Raw genomic sequence first — 22,450 nt, forward strand, 5'->3', positions numbered from 1 at the left:
AAATATTCAACTCATAAACTGGACAGGTCATCAGACTTTACACTTTGATCTCAAAGGAAGTGAATCTTTTTTTTTCTTTTTTTTTTTTTTTTTGAGAGCATCGTGAAAACAGGTCAGCTGTGTTTTAATAACATCACATATCAGATAGTGTTTACACCTTTTTCATTTCCCTGACTGAATTTTTATTTTGAATGCCTGAAAATATCTGCGTGTTCAAAAATACACCAATCTCCTGCCTCCCAATCTGCTGACACACACACAGCCACAAACACGGAGTGCGAGTGGATTTGTAAACACCACAAAATGCGGCAGCACTGGGTGAGAACTTGAGATTTTATTGACATGCTGACATGCAGACCACAGTGGATGCAGACGGGCTGCAGAGCTGCTACTAAACACAACAGTTGCATACATTGACAGTTAGGCTACGCATCACATTTCTCACGTACTCCTGCCGACACGGGAAGGTCAGAGACGGTCTTGCTTGCTTCCCACGTCCTCGCAGAGAGTGCGCCGAACATGCCAACTGCCTTTAGGACTCGTGCAGAGCAGCACGCTCACAGTTTAGTGCGCTACCTTTCACATGACAGAGGGAACATGGCTCCCCCATGAGCTCACCTACACAGTCTCACACCAGCGTCAGTGACCCTCCCTGCAGAGCTCGGCTTACAGAAGCACACTCGTTTCCTGCTGTGCATCTGAAAGCCTCGTGCTAAGCTGGGAGCCGTGCTTTTCACACCTGCTCCTGCGCATGCACACACCAGCGCAGCAACCACAGCGGGGCCATCTGATTCTCTGCTCAGACACACACATACACAAACACACAGAGTGAACTTTATAGAAATTATGCACAGCAGCACGTTTCTAAAACAAAAGTGTGATGTCACTCCTGACAATGAGTCCAGAGGGAAAAATAATAAGTGAACCGTGTGTTTCGAGTGAGTATGGAGGCTACATAGCAGACGCACACACGCCTGTTTACCTGCACACACAGCTGACGCAGGTGTGTGCTGCTCGCCGGGGTCACGTTTGAGCCTGCAGAGGGTCGCTCTGTGAGATCTGCTTCTAAAATCATCTCTGTGCACAAGCCTGAGTGACCGAGCTCCGCCCGCTCTCTTCGGCTGACTGCCGAGGATGAGTCAGCTTTGCCAAACGTGCATGGGGAAAGAGAGGGAGGAGAACATAGAGGAGGGAGCTCTGCAGCATTAAGGAGCAGTTACGATGGGAGGTGCCCGCTCTTTGCAGTCAGTAAAGCCTCTCAACACCTCCTGCTCACTGGGGATCCATCCAGAGGTCACCGAGAGCCTGCTGGATGTTGGGAGAATCATCCATCTTTGCATGCGTATCATCAGTGAAAGCATTTCTCAGCTGCTGCGCTGCTTCTGATCCTCGTCCAAAAGTTGAAGCTCCGCAGTCCAACTGCACACTGCATGTCTGTTTTGAAAAATCAGCATTTCCTTTGGAGACATAATGAAATACAAAGTTCTTTAACTGCGTATTCGTCCAGAGCAGACACCCGGACACTGTGTGGAGCAAGGAGGAAGAGGAGTATTCAGACATAGGCGAGTGCAGCGATGCCCGTCTACATGACAGGGTCACATGACAGAATGAGTCAGAGAGACTTTGTCCAGCTGAGGTGTTGTGATCCCAAAGGAAGTTCAGAGTCACTCTGCAGGACCGCCCTCCTGGATGTGGAGAAAGCTGAGGATGAGGTGGTTGGGGGGTGGGTGCGGGTGGCGGGGACGGGTGGGGTCAGATATGGTCCTCGATGGGGAAGACGAGGCGCGTCCCTCGGCTCAGCAGCTCCTGCTCGCGGGAGTCCAGCTCACGCTCCAGCGCCTCCTCTGATGTGCTGCCGCTCCTTTTCCCATTCGCGCTCCAGCCCGACCCCCCGGCAGTGTCCGCTCCACTGCCAGACGCCCCGTTGGCGGTGATGGCGGTGTCCCCGAAAGTGAAGGTCAAGTCTGCGTCGCCACGGATCAGGTCAGAGTCCGGGTCTCTCAGCTGCTCATGGTTCTGAAAACAAAGCCAAAGCAGAACATGAAGGGGAAGAATGGGACCACACGAGAACAGATGTGGGACGCATGTGGCAAAAACACGCATGACCACACGAGCACGCTGACATGAGTGCAAGGGCTCACAGAGGACACAGTGGATCTACACGGGGGAGGGGCAGATTTAGGCTGGATTAACCTCCAACTGTCGCCCTGCTTCTCTGAGCTGCCTCTAATCGGAGAGAAATCACACATCTGCCCCTGCTTCTCAGACTTTCCAGGCCGGAGAACTGAAACTACACGTATGTTTTTATTTGAGTGAATTTTGTTGGTAATTCGTCTTTGTGACAGTTTTCAGGTACTTCAGTGATATGAATTTTCAAAGGTCTGAGACGCACACAGAGTCGTGAAAACAGGATTTCTCTGTGAAACATCAATGAGCTCAGTGATATCGCTGAAACATTTGGGTCAGCTTCCTGTGAGCATCTAAAGCTCCAAATCACACGCTGCACGGCGCTCGAGTCCGGGTCTGAACTGATTGGCGGATCAATATTTGGCCAGGGGTCCCCCAGGGAGGACGGGATGAGTTAACTCGGGGGGTCAGTGCGGGGATTACTCTCACAGAGGGATCCAAGAGAATTACATAACACTTTCTCTGCAGCAGCAATCATGGCGAACCGAGCAAAGCTTTATCTTTTTAGTTGTGAAACTAAGCCACCGCACTTCCTGTTGACTTCCTCTGTGAACACGAGCAATATGTGAACTACGTATTTGTGAGCCACTTTTGAAATGAAAGTGTTCGTCAGGAGGGTTAGGGTTAGCGGCGCATTGATGCTTTCACTGCATTTAGCTCCTTTACAGACCGTGAGACATCTGCTGTTCTGAATTACATTTTGAGCGATCGCATTTCACGTGTTTCGTTCCCCTCTGTGTTTTATAAAATTTATAAGCGGAGGAGAAAGCAGACGGGGAGCTTTATTTAATCTCCTGTGCCCACACAGAGTCCTGGATGGGCCTGATTACATGAGCCTGGCAGCCAGCCGCTCGCTGGCAAACAGCAGCAACAAACTGGGAGGGGAAGCGTTTCTGTGAGCAGACTCGGGATAGGAGGCACATTCAGATAAATAAATGAAACGAGAAACAGTCAAATTACAGTTCAGATCTCTGAATGCGAGCCAGCTCTGAGGGCTGAACTCCTCTTTGAGCAGGAATCTCTCAGAAAATGAAAAGAGGAGTTTGCCAGAGTCCATCCAAGTGTGACCGCGCCTTCAATGGTTGCTTGTGTGGCTGAAATATCTTTCATTACAGTGCTCATCATTGAGGCGGAGCTGAAAAGGCCCTTTGTGCTCGCTGAATGCCAAAAGGCTCTTCCACCGTCCAGTTACTCTGCCGCTGAAGGCCTCGGCTCTTTGTGTGCTGGCTGGCAGGCTCTGAGAGCTTCAGTATTCACAGGAAGCCTTCTTGAGGAGCCGGCTCCCCACTGAGCACAAAGAACGAGAGAAAATGACTCCTAACCACTCACTGTGTCCCAGAACGGCTCGGAAATCACTTCCTGTGGAAAAACATCTCCTAAAGAAGTTTTTCTGCGCTGAAACGAACACACACAACACCACAATCAGCTGATTTTTCTGTAATATCATGCTGTAAATATTTACAGAGTTACAGGTCCTGAAAGGTCCTGGAAGAACAAAATAGTGGGTTTTTGAACAAGTCTAGATGATTTTTCCAGCATTTCAACTTCATGAATCCAGCAGAGATCTGTTATCTTCAGGGCTAAAAACACTGAATCAGTTTAATAAATAAATGTAGTCCAGAAATATTCACAGTGTAAGTTACTGTGTAGTGAATATAACAGTGTGAGCTGGGGGGTATATATGTCTGCTGATCGTTTTGCGGTTTGTTTTTGGGAAATGTGCTGACTCAACCAAAAAAAAGGCAGATACTCAAACTGTAAATAAAAAGAAGCGACAGAGATGCTAGAATGGTCCGTGAACAGATGAAAATAATGGTGGCATCGTCATGTACTTTATTATTATTATTTATTTATAATTATTTATTTGTAGAATTCTTTTAATACACTTAACAAATTAAGGGAGTGCTTTTTAATCAGAGTGCAGCATCAAGTCAGTTAAATTCCTGGATATATCAGAGGGGGGTGCAATAGAGGGGCAACAACCCCAAACCAGGAATGGTTTTCAATTCCCCCTCCCCGTCTTTTATGACTGTTTTTCACTAGTCTTGCATTTGGCTAGGGTCAGTGTAACTGCTCGTAGCATGAGGTAACACCTGGACCCTACACAGGCTGCAGAGGTCATTCAACTCCTCCAGCGTGGCACATTAATACGTGCCACTGCCAGCAGGTTTGCAGCTTCTCCCAGCACAGTCTCAAGAACATGGAGGAGAGCTGGACAGGGCCGTAGAAGGCCTTAACCCATCAATAGACCAGTATCTGCTCCTCTGTACACGGAGGAAGAGGGCGAGCACTGGAATAGCTACAAAAAGACCTCCAGCTGGTCACACCACGTCTCTGATGAACCAATCAAACACAAGCTTCATGGGGGTGGCATATGTCAGTCAGGTTCACGGTGCCTTCTAGTGCACTCACTGCACGGCACCGTGGACCTGACGGACATTTGCCATAGAACGCCAGAACTGGCATGCCCACCACTGAACTTGAGCTTGATCTTGGTTATGAAATCAAGTTTTCCTTCAGTTTTTTATGTTAGAAGGCTCTCTGCATCACCCTCAGAGGTGTTCTACACTTCATACAGACTCACTGCTCACTGTGAGTTTGCTGTCTTAGTGTGCACGTGGACACTCACCTCGTACGCCCGGGGGGTGGTCAGACAGCTCGCCAGCGGCCCGCAGTAGCTGGGTAGGGTGGAGGTGAGAGGCGGGCCACTGTGGGTCAGAATGGGCTTCAGGTAACTGAAGGTTTATTAAGGACAAGCAGCTGACTGAGTCTTAAACACTTTAAATGGTAATGATCCACCCACCTGTCAATCCATCCATCCACCTATTCATCCATCCACCCATTCATCCAACCATTCTGCTTATCAATACTTCTGTCCATATGTTGGAGAAAACTAGGATGTATCAGTGGTTATGGCGACTTTAGCTCATCAATGATATTTTTCATCTCTGAATGAATTCTCTTAGGTATTTATGCTAGTCCACACTGTGAGGCACCTTTACTACACTTAAAGGAGATCTTAAAACTGAAGTAATGGGGCTTTTAACCCTAACAGCGAGTGTTAAGCTCTAACACCTGTGTCAGCTGTGATGACCCTGACTCCAATAAAAAAATGTATAAACCTGATAGTTTAAGGTTAGGGTAATCTCCAGTGACTAACAGGTTTAAACCAGTTGAACATAAAACTTTTAGGTTTTTGTCACTTTTGTCACACTCTGGGAAAAGGCCGCTGTGGACGCTGCAGGGAGGGGCAGGCTGCCCATTTGTCTCATAGACAAAGCCACTGCGGGGGTTAACTGGAAAACACAGTCAGTCACCGGGGAAACCGTCGCTCAGCAGAGGGGAGAAGCAGGGAGGGACCAAGTGCACGAGGAGCTAAACACCTTTACTGCAGCCTGTTAGCAAGCAGGGGAACATATTTTATGGGCTTGTTAACCGAGGCGATTCTTTGGACACAGGACAGAACCATCCTGGATGAGACCACAGAGCTCTGAAAGGATACTTGTGATCGAACGTGTACCACAGTCTGAAGAGCCATGCGCTCTCCTGCTTGGTTTTACTTTGTCCTTCAGCCTGAGGCCCGTCCTGGACAAACACACACAGATAACACAGCTTTATACTCACGGGAAGAACAGCCTATCAAGATAAAATGCTTCACCTTTTAATTCACTCAGCCAGGCTGAATGAGCGGGCTTTTTAAAAAAAAAATACAAACAGAATGTGAGTTAAATATCATGAATAATCATACTTATTGGTAATCTCTGCAGAGACAGACTCAGACTCCATGACAACTGACACATGTAAAAATATTTTCTCACATCAGTGAACCAGCAAAAATATTACATTTTTATTAATCAATCAATTTAAAAAAAAAAATCTGTGTATACTTGGTGATGTTTCTGGTTCCAAAGGTCTGAGGTTTTACGTCATAGTCACTTATATATGAAAATAATTATTCGTAGTTCATTGTGAGGCGTGAATAAACTCATGGGTTTGGAAGGAAAACTCTCACTGATAACCAATAACTCTAATAACTGCACAGAAGCATGTGTGAGTGGTGCTCACCCCCTGCAGGACCTGGAAGCTGTCTGCAGACGGCTGCAGGTCTTGGTCTGGATCAACATCGACTCTGAAACAGAAAAGGACAAAGAGATAGTTAACAATCATCACAATGCTGTTTTTCTGTGCGGTTAATAAATGACTAAATTTCTCAAACTGGGTGCTGCGTAATTATCTGTCTATATCCATCCATCCTTTTGCTGCATATCCAGCTTGGTTCAATGGTAACTTTATTGTCCCCAATGGGAAATTGATTTGTAGTATGTCCATACAATCACAACACATACCCACAAAAATAAGCCCAGCGGTAACGACCTAAATTTTATCTTCAAAAAAAGTGCAGTGTGCAATGGCAACAACCCTTATGGTTTAGTGTTAATAACCATGATAATAGCGCTAGGTACAAAAGACAATTTATGTCTGTTTGTCTTTACTGCAGGCACTTTATACCAACGACCTGATGGAAGCAGTTGAAAATCATTAAAGAGAGGGTGATCTGAACACAACATGACAGAGGTTGCCTTCCTCAACACCTGCCTGTTATAGAAGTCCACAAGCTGGACCTGAGATCTCTCTGAAATCCGACCAGCCACTTTAACCAGGTTACTAAGTCCGGCCTTTTTATTCAAAGACATATTACCATACCAAGCAGTGATACAGAAGGTTAAAACAGATTCAATAAAACTTTTAGAAAAAAAGAGTCATCATTTCAGATGAAACATTAAACCTCTCCCAGCTGAGAGATGTCCTCTCTGCAGTAGGCGCTGGGTTGGCCCAGGTCCTCCTGTTCAAACACCTGAAATCACCTGAGCAGCGGCTCCATTCGCCCCATGAACATTTTAGGATGTTATTTGTGTTGTTACTGTAACGATATTCCCTTTTTAAACATCTCTCCCATCTTTCATATGACGATAAATTAGCTCTGAGGGTTAAAAATGTTTGTGTGGGATGGAAAAACACTAACGCTCATATCACTGAGTGAAACAGCGCCCTTTTAATGTAGTGGACTACAGTACTACACTCTCACTCGGAACCAATAAGCTTCCCCTGAAGAAAATAAATAAAAAGGCTGACCGGCCAATCAAAGGACGGTAATGTGTTCTTGACCTCGGGTTTTGATCTGTTTTGCAGTGTAACAGGTGCTTTATAGCTCACGCTGCTTTTTATCACATCACTGATGGTCCACAGATTCCTCTGGGTTTTAGTTCACAATTCCACGACACAGTGACATCACTGGGTAGGTCCTTCAGTGACAGGCTGCTTTCCTGCTGCGCTCAGACTATATTGTGTGTAATATTCCATAAAACACTGTGAAATCACACAGGACCTCTGGTAAATACGCATTTACAAGCTACCTCTAATATTTAACTTTTTATTAAAATGAATTAATACTTCTTTTTCTGTTTAGCTGTTATTCATAGCGCCTGTGATCAGAAGTGAAAGCAGGCCGGTCTCTGGGGGATAATTCTATTTCTCTTCCCTGTAGTTGACGAAAAACAGAAGTGAAGAGCGCGAGAAAGAGTCTCCTTTGACGTAACCACACTTACACAATGCCACTCACTGTCCCAGCATCTGCAGACTCCGCCTACTTCCTGCATTGCTGTGATCATTACTGTCATACCTGTAAGGAGCGAGTTTCATATTCACAAATTATCTCTGCTGGGGTGCTCACAGACTGCACTGACCTTTGAACTCATCACATCATTACTGCGGGAACGCAGACAGTCACGCCCCCAACTCTGGGACAAACATCCATTAGACAATCATGAAACTACAGATCCACATCTGCTCTGATCTCAGGGCGAGCGCTGTCACCTCGCAGCAGCACGGTCATCCGTGATGTCAGCCTGCACCCGACACAACTCGGCCTTCACACCCACACAGGCAGATTCAGGGCATTCACAGCGCACGCTGCACTCAGCTACATACACATTAATGTGTAAATCTGATCCCTGAAAATAATCATCATTATCGTTTCAGTGTGGTCTCCATACCATACAGAAGCTTCAGCTGCGATCACAGGGAACATTTCTGCTTTGCCAGCATTTTATTTTAATTGTGACTAAGCAAGCCACTCGCAGCTCTCAGAGGATTATTACAGCCTAGCCTGCCAACTGGTGCTACAGAGAAGTGAAAGCTCCAACTTCCGACTCCGAAAGTTCTTCTTCCAGATGCTGACGTTTCTTCCAGCAGCTGCTTTCACACGCCAGTCAGCGTGTTTTTGATGGTTTCTATTTTCACTTCCACTTCCTCTTCTTTCAGCATCAGTTTCAACATGTTTCGGCATTTTGGTTTGGTTTGGAGCCTGAAGCTCCAGCACAGAGCACGTTTAAATAAGCTGTCTCTGTGTCACTTGTTCACTCACAGAGCACGTTTGGATGCAGTCACACTTTAATAATAATAATAATAATAATAATGGATTGGATTTATATAGCGCTTTTCAAGGCACCCAAAGCGCTTTACAATGCCACTATTCATGGTAAATGGTAAATGGCCTGTATTTGTATAGCGCTTTCTAGTCCCTAAGGACCCCAAAGCGCTTTACACAACCTGTCATCCACCCATTCACACACACATTCACACACTGGTGATGGCAAGCTACAATGTAGCCACAGCCACCCTGGGGCGCACTGACAGAGGCGAGGCTGCCGGACACTGGCGCCACCGGGCCCTCTGACCACCACCAGTAGGCAACGGGTGAAGTGTCTTGCCCAAGGACACAACGACCGAGACTGTCCAAGCCGGGGCTCGAACCGGCAACCTTCCGATTACAAGGCGAACTCCCAACTCTTGAGCCACGATCGCCCCTTAAGCCACGATCGCCCCTTATTCATTCACTCTCACATTCACACACTGGTGGAGGCAGCTACAGTTGTAGCCACAGCTGCCCTGGGGCAGACTGACAGAAGCGAGGCTGCCATATCGCGCCATCGGCCCCTCTGGCCAACACCAGTAGGCGGTAGGGTGAAGTGTCTTGCCCGAGGACACAACGACCAGGACAGAGAGCTCGGGGATCGAACCGGCGACCTTCCGGGTACAGATACACTTCCCAACCCCCTGAGCCACGGTCACCCCAAAAACCTTTATTTAAACAGGAAACTGGAAACTCCCAGCCTGAGAGACAACGGTGTTAACCGTTGAGACTGAGCTTTATTACAACATTTCTGTGTCTCAGTTTTAAATGTTTTGCTCAGTTTGTTGTAAAGTATTTCTGGGCTTTTATATTATTCCTCATATTTCTAATGTTGGCGTCTCTCGTCTGCGTGCTAGTGCCTTTGTCTTTGTTCCCTGCCTGCTATGGATTGACTTCCTGCTTCCTGATTCGCTGCTTGTTTCCACCTGTGTCTGAATTTTACAAACCCAGCTGAAGCGGAACTGTAAGACATCACTGCCTATGGAGCTGACAGCTGGCACATCTGGAAAGGCTCCATCAGTGCTCAAAGGTACAAACAGGTGTTAGAGCAACATCTGCTCCATACAAATGCTTTTTTCAGGAAGGCTGCTGTGTTTGACCGGGATGATGCTAAACTGTAGACTGCATCCATTCCAGCAGTACGGCTTCAGAGGAGAAGAGTCCAGCCGCTGGACAGGCCCACCTGCTCTGCAGAGCTTTGACCAGCCAAGAACATCTGGAGCATCATGAAAGCAACAACAGCAGCCAGGACTGCTTAATCCTACATCAGACCAGAACAGCTGCTGCCCTATGTTTTACTCAAAGACTGACTTCATAAACCTGAAAATACAAGCTAAGCCTGAAGTTTCCTCCTAAAGCTAACAGTCTGTGATGTAAAGGCCTCACATCCGCTCCTTGTGCTCCTGTTTTTCTCTCTGATCCTCAGCTTGTGTTCGCCCAATAACATCTAATTTCGTATTGAAAACTCCACCTCTCTCCACCTGACAACTTTACCTTGACTTTCAGCATCAAACACAGAGCAGCAGCTTCATGACTTTAAATGCTCATTCTCCTAAAAGCTGAAACCAGCACCCTGACTGTCCCACTGTGGTCACAGATTAGTCATGCCGCTCGGTGATAGGCTGCCTGCTTCCAGACCGTCAGGACCAACACTGCATCAGGTCTCACCGTGCCACTGTTAATGATCTGCACAGAGGGAGGAACACCGTCTGAGGCTTGTTTTTAACCCCACCACCAAGAGGCAAAACATAAATTTACACACACATCACTGCAGAGAAGGATGCTGAGAGCACAGAGCAGCACGGCCGGTTACTGTCACCATAGCAACGAGTTCACAGGGTGAAAGGGGCAGAATCTGGCAGTGCTCTAAACCTCCAACATAATACTTCCTGCTCCGCCCTAAGACACAGCACACATATTAAATACACACACACACAGTTGTGTTTTCATATCTTTGTGGGGCCATCTAACTGATATTATGCTTTCCATAGCTGCTTACCCTAACCCCACCCATCACAATAAACGCCTAACCCTAAACCTAACCATAATCTAACTGTAACCCAGTCACTAAAACCACATTTTGAGTCTCAAAAATGCCTTCAAAATGTCCCCATAAGGGCTGTTGCTCCCCACAAGTATAGTGGCATTCCAACTTTTGGGCCTCATAAAGCTACCTAAACTTTGGTACACACAAATACACACACACAGCACACATGTTACAGTTTTTCTTGATTGCTTTGACCTGCCTAAAGAAACTGGGATCCACTCAGTTTTCAAAATTATTATAATTAAGAAAAACTGTAAACACACACACGCATCCTGAAGCTGAGCTTCTTCAGAGGAGCAGCAGGAGGTGGAGGGAAAGCAGCAGAGTAGCTCTGGCTCCATCTCCTGGACGCTGCGGTGTCTACTGTGCAGCCCTCTTAAGACCTCTGACAAACAGTCAGTACTTCAACGTGAATATTAATACCTTGATGAATAATTTTTCTTGATGCATGCTCAATCATCCAGGTAAGGAAATCCCAGGTCGATTCTGTTCATCTGGATGTTTTCAGTGTGAGAAACGTTTCATCATCAACCAGGTGACTTCTTCAGGCCTGCATGACTCTATTGTTCATTCAGTGGCCTAGTTTCTCCCACTAAAAACGTCCAGATTAATAATTTCCTCTTTTACACCCACATTCACATGTTTACAAACCACATTAAGGATGTAGTCATAGGATGCAGAAGCGGTATAATAATACAATTTAGGTATAATAATAGAAAACTTATCTAACTAACAACTAATTACAACTTGCATTAAAAACACAATTTAAAAAGTGTGAATAGAGTCAAATTTGCAACAATTTAATTACGGAGGTCTCAGTAATGTACATCAGTGCCATGATGTTCACCACTGCATACAAAGACTTGGAAACATCATGGTTCCTTAAACTTGGAAAACCTGATTAAATGTGCAGATATTCTACCTGTGTATAAAATTCACACACAGTCCTAGATTTTAGTTCTCGTCTCTGAAATTTTGCAGATTTATCTTAGAAATAAAATAAACAAAAATACAGAATGAAACACACTGCTAAACAACAAAACTTAGGCATATAGAAAAGAGACACACTTCATCCTCTCTCACACACACACAGTTACAGAGTGTTACAATGGGCTGAGCCACAGTAATCCTATAAAGTGTCTGCAGTGCAGGGAGGAGAAACCAAACAGCCACTCCACAAACACATGGCACAACACAACACTCAGCTGCACATCTGCACTGCAAAGGTCAAAGGCCACTCGCCGAAGACATCAATGTTTTTGGACAGAGGACACAGATGGTCTGAAAGAGGAGTAAAGAGCCCATCTATGTCCACTGTAAATGGTCATCATTGACCAAAAGTGGTGGCCTATGACACCGACTGTCACAGTCCACTCTGAGATTCTTCCCAGGTGTTTCAACCACCACTCACACCTTGCTTCAGGTGACCTCAGCAGGTCAGGTCATGCCTTTTCTTTTCTTCGAATATTTAAAATTTTCTGTTATTATTCACAGGCGTGAAGGCAGTGCAGCACTTTGATTTTCTAACCTGATATGCAGCCAGGACAGCATGGGTGTGGTTCCACCTCCAAACACCCACACGGTGAAGAAGACGATGAGCAGCGTAGTGGTGAACATCATCTGACGGGCGTACGTAGCTGTGTCGCGTATGGCCAAGGCGAACGCCATCGCCCCACGCAAACCTGCAGAAAGAGATCCTGAAACCACCCAGCCCGACACGATGAGCTAGAACTACAGAGACAGGAAGCGCTCCTCATACCTGCAAACATCATCATGTGCTGGAAGTTTCCTTTGATCTTGTGCCTTCGACCGAGGTTGAGAAGAAAGGAGAGCGGGTAGATATTCAGAGCTCTTCCGATGAAAATGGCAATCTGACGGCCCGGGTTAAGAAGTTTTAATGCTGGAAAGAAAGGATGTTTGTGGTATATGTGAGGTCACACACAAAAATATCAAAAGGGACAAATCAGACTAGAGCGTACTGAGCTCCATCTACTGCCCTGCCTGGTTTCTTAGTGTTTCACGTACATGTTTCAGATGATCAAATAAACTTTAATACTAGACAAAGATCTGAGATCTGTTCAGTGTCACTGCCACACCCAGGCCTGATCACTGTCAAAGCTGCTGAATCACAAAATAGAAGTTGTCTGACAAAGTGAAGCAGGCTAAAAGATGTAAAGAAACAGCTGAGAAACAAAGTCACTGACCTCTATCAGTCTGGAAAGGATTACAGAGGCAGGTAGGTTTACATAACCCTTTTTCCCTTGAAAATTGAAATCATCTTTTAAAAACTGCCCCAGTTGTCTTTGTCTAATATTAACATTAGTTGGATGATCTGAAACACACAAGCGTGACCAATATGTGAAAAAAGAGGAAATGAGGGTGCAGCAGGTAGCTTTCTCAGCGCTGCAGGTACTACTCTGACAATGAGAGAAGCTCAGAAAGGATACGAAGGCTCCAATGATGAAGACGGGGCTGAAAATGTGATTCTGGAAGGTGAATAGAGCCAAGCCCATGTAGGAGAAGATGAAGTTCTCAGCCAGGAAATGAAGAACCTCAAAAAGCTGCAGTTTAAAAATATTCATCATCATTTAGAATCATAAAATATGTGAATGTGGTTACACAGTAAACAGGATGAGCCCCATCATGCCTTTAGGTTAGCAGAACAGATAATGTTGCATTTAATGATGAATTGCTATAATGATCCACTCTTTGCAGTAACTGGAGACCAACTGAGAAATGTTTAGTTAATCTCAGTTCAGCTGCTTATCTGAAGAAACTTCTAATATTACATTTGTAGTGTTAGTGAGACGATTTAACAGTTTATCACTTCTGTGTATGAATTTTATCTTGTCGCCCACTTCAGGGTTATTACTGGTGTGATAAAACTTTATTTAAGTAAAATAACAATAAAAACGGAACTATACTGTCCTCTATCCAAACTAAGTGTGAGAAAATAAAAATATAAAGGACGTGATTCCAGCTTTAGTCAGCTGACGCAGACAAACACAGAATAAAAACTGTGTTCAAGTTTAAAGGTTAAAAACAGAAATGTATATTGAACCAGGCCTCCTGGGAGGGATCCAGTGGCGTGTGCGCCGTTTGTTCCCTAAAATGACTCTGTCTGAGAGGCAGTAAACTTCCTGCTGCTCCGTGACACCGCCCCTTTTTCAATGGCAGTGCCATGTACAGATCCAAACTGTGTTCCTGCTAATCTCATCCTGTCCCTCAGACCAACCCCCCCACATGGAACTGAGCAGTCAGGGGGGGAAATTAAGGTCACAGCCGGCTCATCGGGCAGGCACCATCTGGCCCAGGCGCCAGATGGCTGGGGGGGCATGCGCGGGGGTGGGGTCACATGTTCACATACCTGCTTGGTGCGCTTTGTGGACTCTTCAGAGAGGTTGTTGTAGGTGTAGTGAGCCTGCGTGATGCCACAAAACAGCACGGCCACAACGCCTGCAGGACAACGTACACACACACATACACACACACACAGCCAGCTGAAATACACAATGCCAAATTTCAGCCATCCATCCTCTTCCTCTTATCCCAGAGGGGGGAGGGGGGACACCTGGCCTAGCCTGAGACAGACAAACACTCACACCTGTGGGCAATTTAGAATCACCAGTTAAAACCCCACTGATGGCATGTTTGGACTGTGGCAGGAAGTTGGCATAACCGGAGAGAACATGCAGACAGAAAGGCCCCGCCCACATAGTAGTGGCTGTGGAGTCCAAGCTAGAACGTTCTTGCTGTGAGGCAACAGTGCTAACCACTGCACCACTGTCCTCCCACCTCAGCCATCAGATTATTTTGAATATCTGAATCCATTCTGACTCCTGACCACATCTGTGTGTGTGTGTGTGTGGGGGGGCGTAACACAAAATCTGTGAGGATGCTTTAAGCAGGTGTGTAATCTTTCTGAGGTGCAGTGAACGTAAAGCATGGATAAAGCAGAAATTCTCACTCACACCTGTGCAGGTTGTGTCCCCCACAGCCATCGCAGACAGTCAATGGATGACAGCTGAATATCTATTGTGTTGATGCAGATTTCTTTTTTTCTTGGATGGAAATAAATGGAGCAGTTTTGATTTTTGTAAAATGTTCTTCTACATTTTCAGGTGACGTTTCCTAGCTTGTTAGCAGTGGATGGTGCTGTTTGGATCTGATTTGACAGTGTGCCTGTAACACATCCTTACAGCTGACTGTTTCCTGTATAAGCGCTCTATGAATAACCTTTTATGATGTATTCTGATGATAAGCGTGGGGCGGAACGGAACAGTGTAAATCTGTGAACAGGACGAAGTGCTGCATGTGAAGCGAGTCGCCCGGTGATGGTCAAATGGCAAGGCTGATGTTTGTGACAGGTCAGCTCACCTGTGAAGCCGCAAGCCTCGGCGAGGAGGAAGGTGCTCCAGGACATGAGGAAGAAGAGGGCCGTCTCCAGCAGCGGGAAGCAGTGCAGCTTGGTGAACTTGGTGACGTAAGGTTCCGGTCAAAGAGCGTAAACACAGGACTGAGACACCAGTTGGCAAATGTGAACGTAGCTCCACCCCCGCAGTCAGATGATCTGTCCTGTATAGTAAGCTTACAATATTTACTGAAGACACGTACGTCTTTACCTCTACGTCAAAGGTTCTCAGCATCCACCTTTAAAACCCACCCACTCATCCTCACAACCTGCTTCAGGACCTCTCTCTCAGGACCTAAATTTGTGTGATCAGTGTTATTATACATTAAAATTATTACAATACAATTACAATACAGATTATTATACAGATGTTTGTCCACCTCACAACCACGACCTCCACTCAGGGAGCTAAAATCTGACTATTAGAAAATAATCTGACCCAGAAAAATCACAGCTGGAAAAAGGACTGTTCAATTGCTCTCACCTGAGCTCACATCTGTTCCAACTGCTGATGTGAGGCCGAAAGTTTACACAGATATTAAACTGCTGATAGATCACAGCTGGATACAGGGACCAGGACTGGACGCTCACCTGGGTTCAGCTTTTAAAGGAGTTCACGTGTGTTTTTCAGGTTTATGTGAATATCTGCTGTACTTGGGCGGAGGGTGGGGGTGAGGGGGGTCGTGTGGTGGGCGCTGACTTCTCTGAAAGGATATGAGAGCGGTGACCACTCCCGTGGCCGCGCCCATCACGAAGGAGCCGCTGAAAATGCCAATGAAAACCCCCACAGACTTGAAAAAAGCCGAAGCATCAAACTGGTGCGTGTTGGCGCCGGCCGGCTGGTACGCCACGATGGACCTGAAACACAAAAACACGAGTCAAAGGTGACTTGTGATCTCCCAGCAGGGGGAGCCAGAGCACTGCCTGCAGCCCCCACAGGTGGTCACTAGAAACCACAGCTGGAAAAGCGAGGCATGAACTCACGAGGACAGCACAATGGCTACGGCGTCGTTCATGACGCTCTCGCCGAAAAGCAGCGCGTACAGATCCCCGTCAGCGTGCAGCTCGTTAAAGATGGCCAGCACCGTCACTGCGGAGACACAAAGAAAACACTGAAAACCTTGCTCGCGTTCACACTCATGCACGCCGTCCTCCTTCCCGTGCTCGTGGTCATGCCTGGGTCCGTGGCAGAGATGATGGCGCCAAAGAAAAGGCAGTCAGTGTAGTAAAACTTCCCCGTCAGCTGACCCACTGCCTGCATCAGCTTGACCACGCCGTACATCAGGTTCCTGCGGAGGGAACAGGTATGACACGTCAGTCACGCAGCAGCAAACCGAAGGTGATGTCACACCTGGCTCTTACTCACCCAATGACGAAACAGGAGACGGCGGTGCCCAGGAAGGCGTAGGTGATGATGGAGCCCAGGTTCCTGAAGAAGTGTCTCTGGAAGAAGCAAGAAGAAGAAAGAGAAGAGAAGAAGATATGTGGTTCTTCCTCACACTCACCCAGCCAGGCAGCCAATCAGAGGCCTCTGCGGCTGGCTGCCGCACGGAGCGCGCTCAGCTCTCTAAGTGCTGAGTCAGGTTTCTAAAGGACATGAGCCTGTACAGGTCGGCGCTCAGTTCTGTTTGCATCCAACCCTCCTTACTCACACATCAACCAAACAGCAACGCCAGACAAAAATGCTCTTCTTACTTCCTGTTTCCTGTTTCCTGCTGAATCAGCAGATCCAGCATGAAAAACAATTTCACAAGAAAAGCACAAAATGCTGCTCACATACTCTTCAGCTGCACAGCACACATAAGCAGCACCACAGTACAGATGAAGGCAGGTGTGTTTACCTGCAGGTTCTTCTGGGTCCATGAAAGATTTTTGGAAAAGTCGGTTAGGTGATCAGGAAAGATGGCCAGGTTCACTCCAATTTCATTGGCTGATATTTTTCATCAGACTTGCCTCCTAGCGACCCACCCTGGAGTGTTATTGGTCAGACTGGAGCACCTGAGCTGCTGGTGGATGTCTGTGTGGCTCCGCCTATTTATTCTGGCGTAACCTTGATATCGTTCATGAGTGCGTTATGTTATCAGGTTAGATGTGACCTTGCTGTGAAAGCATCACCTGCTATGCTTTAAATGTAAACATGGAGACAGGTGAAGCAGTCAGAGCATCGCCGTTCCTCTGCTCACACGCACAGCCCCACCCGTCCACACACAGCAGGTGACTCTTACCTTCTTCAGACTGTAGCCCGCATGGAAAATGATGGGAGGCAGCAAAATGTTGAAGAAGACCTCGGGGTCAAAGGTCACCTGGAAAAGACACAAAGTTTGAAGTTGCCAGGCGGATGTGAGCGATGCCAGCGTACTTCCTTGCCTTCCTCACCTTTCGCAGCATGTCGTTCTGCTCCACGTTGTGTATCTCGCGGGAGTTGATCTCTCCTTTCAGCGTGTACTCAAAGAACTTCCCGCTGACATTCAGCAGCAGTGTGCTGGTGGGTCCCTCCCTCAGCGAGCAGCTTGCTGGCGTCTTGTTGTGATAGCTGTTGGCTGGGATGCCATAACGCAGAATCACGCCAACCAGTAAACCTGAGAGAAACAAACAGAAATACCGAAAGGTTAGTGGGGACCTCGTGTCTCTGTTTCTGGTCTCAGTCACAGACTGCTGGACCTGATTTTCCATCAGTCTGTTTTCATAGATACATGTCCAGGAAGCAAAGGGGCCACTTTAACCTCCTAGGACCTGGCGTCCACATATGCGGACATCACATTTTGGGTTATTTAGACCAAAATACTCAACTTTGCTCCACAAGAGCCTGATATCCACTTACAAGGACATTATATTGCTACTGTTCTATCAAAATTTTAAACGAATATCCTCATATGTTCCTATTTTTCTTCAAAACAAAATTAAGGTAAAAAAAAAAAAAATCTGGTAATTCTTTGTTTTTACATTCATCGGGCCCCAATATGACCAAATATCAAAGAGAAATTAAAAATGCATGCCGTGGAAGAGTTTGGGTCTTAGGAGGTTGAAGAACACACACACACACACACACACACACACACACACACACACACACACACACACATGCAGACACACAAACACACACATGTAGACACACACACAAAAACACACAGACGCACACACACACACACACACACACACACACACACATGCAGACACACAAACACACACATGTAGACACACACTGACACCCACACACACCTGCAGACACACACACAAATACATGCAGACACACACACAAAAACACACAGACGCACGCACACACACACACACACACACAGTCACACACACAGACACACATACACACACATATAGAATTAAACCACTTGCTGTTTCACTTTTTCTGTTCCCGGATTTTCAGCAGGAAGTAAAATCAGGACAAACGTCTGAGGCTGCGTCTCATCGTCAACAACATGAAGCTGCAGCAGCATTTCTTACACTATCACAGGTTTAACCGGTGGACTCCACAACAACCCTTCAGTTTTATTTATACACTGCAGTGTAAAGTGATCTGGGATCGGCTCTGTTTTTCAGATTTATGTACTTATGTTGGAGTGCTGGAGGGTGGAGGAGTTCCCATAGATGCTCATGTTAAAGCACTCAGGGCTTCTTTAAGCTTCTGTCCAACCATAGGGGATCAGTACCAGCAGACTGGAACACCGACTGTCTCACTGGCTTCAGGGTGGAGGTTCTTTGCCTCGTGGTTCACTTGTTCCTACCACTGTTAATTTTTTAGATTGTGTTATGTGGTTTGTGTTTTGGGTGTATGTGTTATGTGTGTTATTTATGCAGGTGGCTACAAAGCAAACGCCCCTTGGAGATAATAAAGTTCATCTTGACCTTGATAAACTAGGTAGGTAACCCAAGTTTGTGTTTTAGGGGCGTGGCCTCTCTGACCATTGTTAGTGTTGAAAATGTTTGACTTTTTATGTTAATCATTAAATAAAGCTGTTTTATTCATTTTATTTATACACTATGCAAATGTGCTCATAAACGAGTTGGCGCTCCGTATTTTAAAGGCTGAGAGCTTCATTCCGCGTTATTGTCTGGATTTGAAATATTGCAGGTGCATGTTGAGTGCAGAGAGATATTTTGCAGCATGCTTACACACACTGATAATGGTTAGAATGAGTCTCTAGGTCAGAAATTCTGAACAAGATGTCCTTAACCAGACCTTAGAATGAGTAGAAGAATAATGGATAACATTACATAATCAAGGCTACTCAGGGTGTGTTTTTGTGTAAAAGTCTCTCTGACAGGTGGATGGCAACACAGTTAACTGTAGCTGTCTGCTCGGCTTCACCTCAGCTAACCAGAGTCCCTGAACTGCACCTCTGGACCATGTTAATTACATCTTCTGACCAATAACACATCTCCTGTGAGGTTACAGTAAATACAGCGTCAGTTCAGCCCACAATAACTTTAAATCGGGGGCCACCTGCTTCCTCCAGCACCCTTTAAATGGTCTGAGGTTCCTGTGTGAACTTGTTCGCCTAACCGGAAGTTAAACGTCACTCAATTAACTGCAGAGTATGGCTGACAGATATTAGTACATGAGGTGTGCATGTATAAGTAGTAATGAAACATGAAACGGTGTTAAAGAAGCAAACGTCAGCTGTGAGCGCAGTGCCTGTTTCCTGTTTTTGACCCTGTGCAGCACAGACACCACACTTGGAAAATCACCAGAGCCATGTTTGCCTTGGAGCTTTAGGTCCAAACAAATCAAAGTCTGCCTTCTTCGGAGGACATGTGTGGTTAATGAGTGACACGCTGGACGGACGGCCTCCATCACTGGGACCGTGCAGATGTGTCACACCAGCAGGCCTTCTAACTAATCACTGCAGGTGATCAGAGACATTCGCACATTATCTGATGATCTTTGTTCATGTCATCATTCTCCATGTTTGCTGAGGCAGGGCAGCCTCAGCAGAAGAACCAGGCTGGGCTGAGGCTCCGAATCAGCCCACAAACAGACACACGCACGCACACGCACACACACACAGTATTCTACCGCCAGCAAGGTTATAACAGGGTTGTTATAAGTGGTGTGTGTGTGTGTGTGTGTGTGTGTGTGTGTGTGTGTCTGTGATGAGTGTGATGTGACTGCCGGCTGGTGTCACTTGGACTCTTGAAGCAGCTGCTCGGCTGATCTCTGCTCAGTCAGAGAGGTGCGCGCACAGGAGCGCGCTGACACCGAACCGGCAGCTCGATGTGAAACGCGCACGCGCGTCGGCGGCTCTGCACTGTCTTAAAAATAACGGCCGCGTCTCACGTCTCACGCAAAGAGTGCGGTGTCGGCGTGCGCGAGCGTGCCGTTAAGCGTAAAGGCGAGGCTCACCGTAGATCATCGCCAGCCCGGTCTCGTGCAGGAAGCGGACCCGCCGGTGCTTGAAGAGCCAGATGGTGAGGATGGTGAGGGTGAGCAGCAGGATGAAGGTCAGCATGTTAAAGCTGTCCTGCCGGTGGCTCTCCTCCGCCTCCTTCTCCGTGGCCAGCTCCTCCATCGCGAAGTCCTCCGCGCGCATGCCCTGTGCCCAAGCACAGCTCAGGAGGATCCATGCGGCCATCATCTCTGCGCCATCAGCTGAGCCTCTGACGAGCGCGGCGAGCACCGAGGAGGTCTCTCAGCCACGCGCCTGAGTCACTGCGCCTGCGCTGTGACGACCGCGCAGCTGAAAGCGGGCTGAGGCAGAGGAGGAAGCTGCTCACATGATGTGTCTGCAGTGGAAGCAGCTGCACCACCTACTCCACCCTCCAGTGTCCAGCGTGAAAATACAAGGATCGACTTTTTCTCCTCCTCTTTAATCCTACCCGCCACCAACACCGTTTATGAAACAGGTGTAAACACAATAAACATGATAAAACTGTATGCAGTCAAATATCACATTTCCACTGTTAGTTGAAATTTTCACTCCTTGACGTGAGCTTGGTTCTCACACTGCTCATCGAGGTCCACCTCCCCCCACCACCTCTACCCGCAGCCTCCATCAGTCCCTTCCTTACTACCAGTTAGATACATAGCTCGTTATGACTGTTTTCAGGTGAGAACTTCTGACTGGTATGGCGTTATTTTGTGCCTCTATTGTGAGCGCACATAAATAATTTTTGCAAGTGCAAATGTTACATTTTGAGGAAGAAATATTTTGAGTGAATAAAAGCTTAATTTGAGCGAACAAAATTTATTGCTGCATGCAAGAAATGTATTTCAGTGTTTGCTATTATCCATATACACAACAGCCCCTCTCACTCAGTTCACCTTTATAAATGTGCCACAAAACCAACCAATCACAGACTTTGATGCAAAAATTGTGATTGGCTCCAATCAGCTAGCTAGCTACTGCATTCTGGAAACACTGTCCATAGTGTAGCTCAACCCATTTAGAGTTATTATGTTTAATTATTTTATTTTAAAATATATAATTTTTAAGACCATTGTTGGTTTTAATCTAGTTTAAACCAAACCACTCCACTGGATTTAGCTACATTTTGGACAGTGTTTCCAGAATGGAGTAGCTAGCGAGCTGATTGGAGCCAATCACAATTTTTGCATCCAAGTCTTTCATTGATTGTTAATGTTAATGTTTGGTTTATTTCAGTTTTTTATTTGTTCCTGTGCTTTCTGTGTAACTGTATGAAGCCTAGTAGACAGGATGTAATTTTTTATATAATGTGTAATTTCCATTGCAAATATTAAACAAACTCTGGAGTTGTGATGTCATCAAGTACAGTGCCATTCCAATTGTAGAATGATTGCGTTATGTTCTTGGGAAGTATGGACTCCTGTGTGAACTTATAGCAAGAATGCAAGTACAGACTTGCGTTCTTGAGTACTGAGAAATGGCCAATATAAAAACTTTAGACAGCAACACACTCTGAAAATGTTACAGATGCTGCCCCTTGGTGGTCAAAGTTTCAGTCAGTGTCTGCAGAGGGTCACTGCGAAAAGCACCTTTAAGGAAGCAAACAAGCAAGCAAGCAATCAGAAAGCAGGTTTTTGCTTCTTTTTAATCTTATCCAGCACTTTCTTTTATTATTATTGTGCATATATTATTCATTTTCAATCTTCCTGGTTTTTACAAATTGACGGGTAAATGAATGGGGCTGTGTTTTTGTGTGAGTGGGAGTGGAGGGTCCTACTCCTTCTTTGCATATTTGATTATATCATTCTGTTCATTATTATTCTACACAGCTTATAGTAGTAGGTAGTCACTCCTTGGCTATCTGAGAAATCTGGAGCTGTTTCCTTGAACTTTCTGCTTTTGTGTGAATGATGCTGAAACTGAACTTCTATAATTCCTCCTGATGCACAGGGTTC

General features: G+C 46.2%; 1 protein-coding gene across 1 annotated transcript; it reads right to left on the minus strand.

Annotated features, from left to right (window-relative positions):
* Positions 1-315: 315 nt before the first annotated feature.
* Positions 316-20,904, minus strand: slc9a7 (solute carrier family 9 member 7). Its single transcript, XM_082524360.1, has 16 exons — positions 20,474-20,904; positions 17,494-17,696; positions 17,343-17,420; positions 16,484-16,560; positions 16,294-16,406; positions 16,102-16,207; positions 15,834-15,975; positions 15,084-15,189; positions 14,074-14,162; positions 13,154-13,267; positions 12,466-12,577; positions 12,235-12,388; positions 6,253-6,316; positions 5,690-5,772; positions 4,817-4,922; positions 316-2,016 (listed from the first exon to the last, which is right to left on the minus strand). The coding sequence occupies exons 1-16, from the start codon at positions 20,703-20,705 to the stop codon at positions 1,753-1,755; spliced, it is 2,043 nt and encodes a 680-aa protein (XP_082380486.1). The 5' UTR covers positions 20,706-20,904; the 3' UTR covers positions 316-1,752.
* Positions 20,905-22,450: the final 1,546 nt, after the last annotated feature.

This window comes from Aulonocara stuartgranti, assembly GCF_965226115.1.
Source record: "Aulonocara stuartgranti genome assembly, chromosome: 23".
Taxonomy (NCBI): domain Eukaryota; kingdom Metazoa; phylum Chordata; class Actinopteri; order Cichliformes; family Cichlidae; genus Aulonocara; species Aulonocara stuartgranti.

Excerpts from the sequence above, each read along its gene's own strand:
- slc9a7 (XM_082524360.1), bottom strand. The coding sequence starts at position 20,705 with ATGATGGCCGCATGGATCCTCCTGAGCTGTGCTTGGGCACAGGGCATG. Across the intron at positions 16,208-16,293 it reads CATCTCTGCCACGGACCCAG|TGACGGTGCTGGCCATCTTT; the intron begins GCATGACCACGA and ends GTGTCTCCGCAG. Across the intron at positions 15,190-15,833 it reads CGGGAGTGGTCACCGCTCTC|GTCACCAAGTTCACCAAGCT; the intron begins ATATCCTTTCAG and ends CCGGAACCTTAC.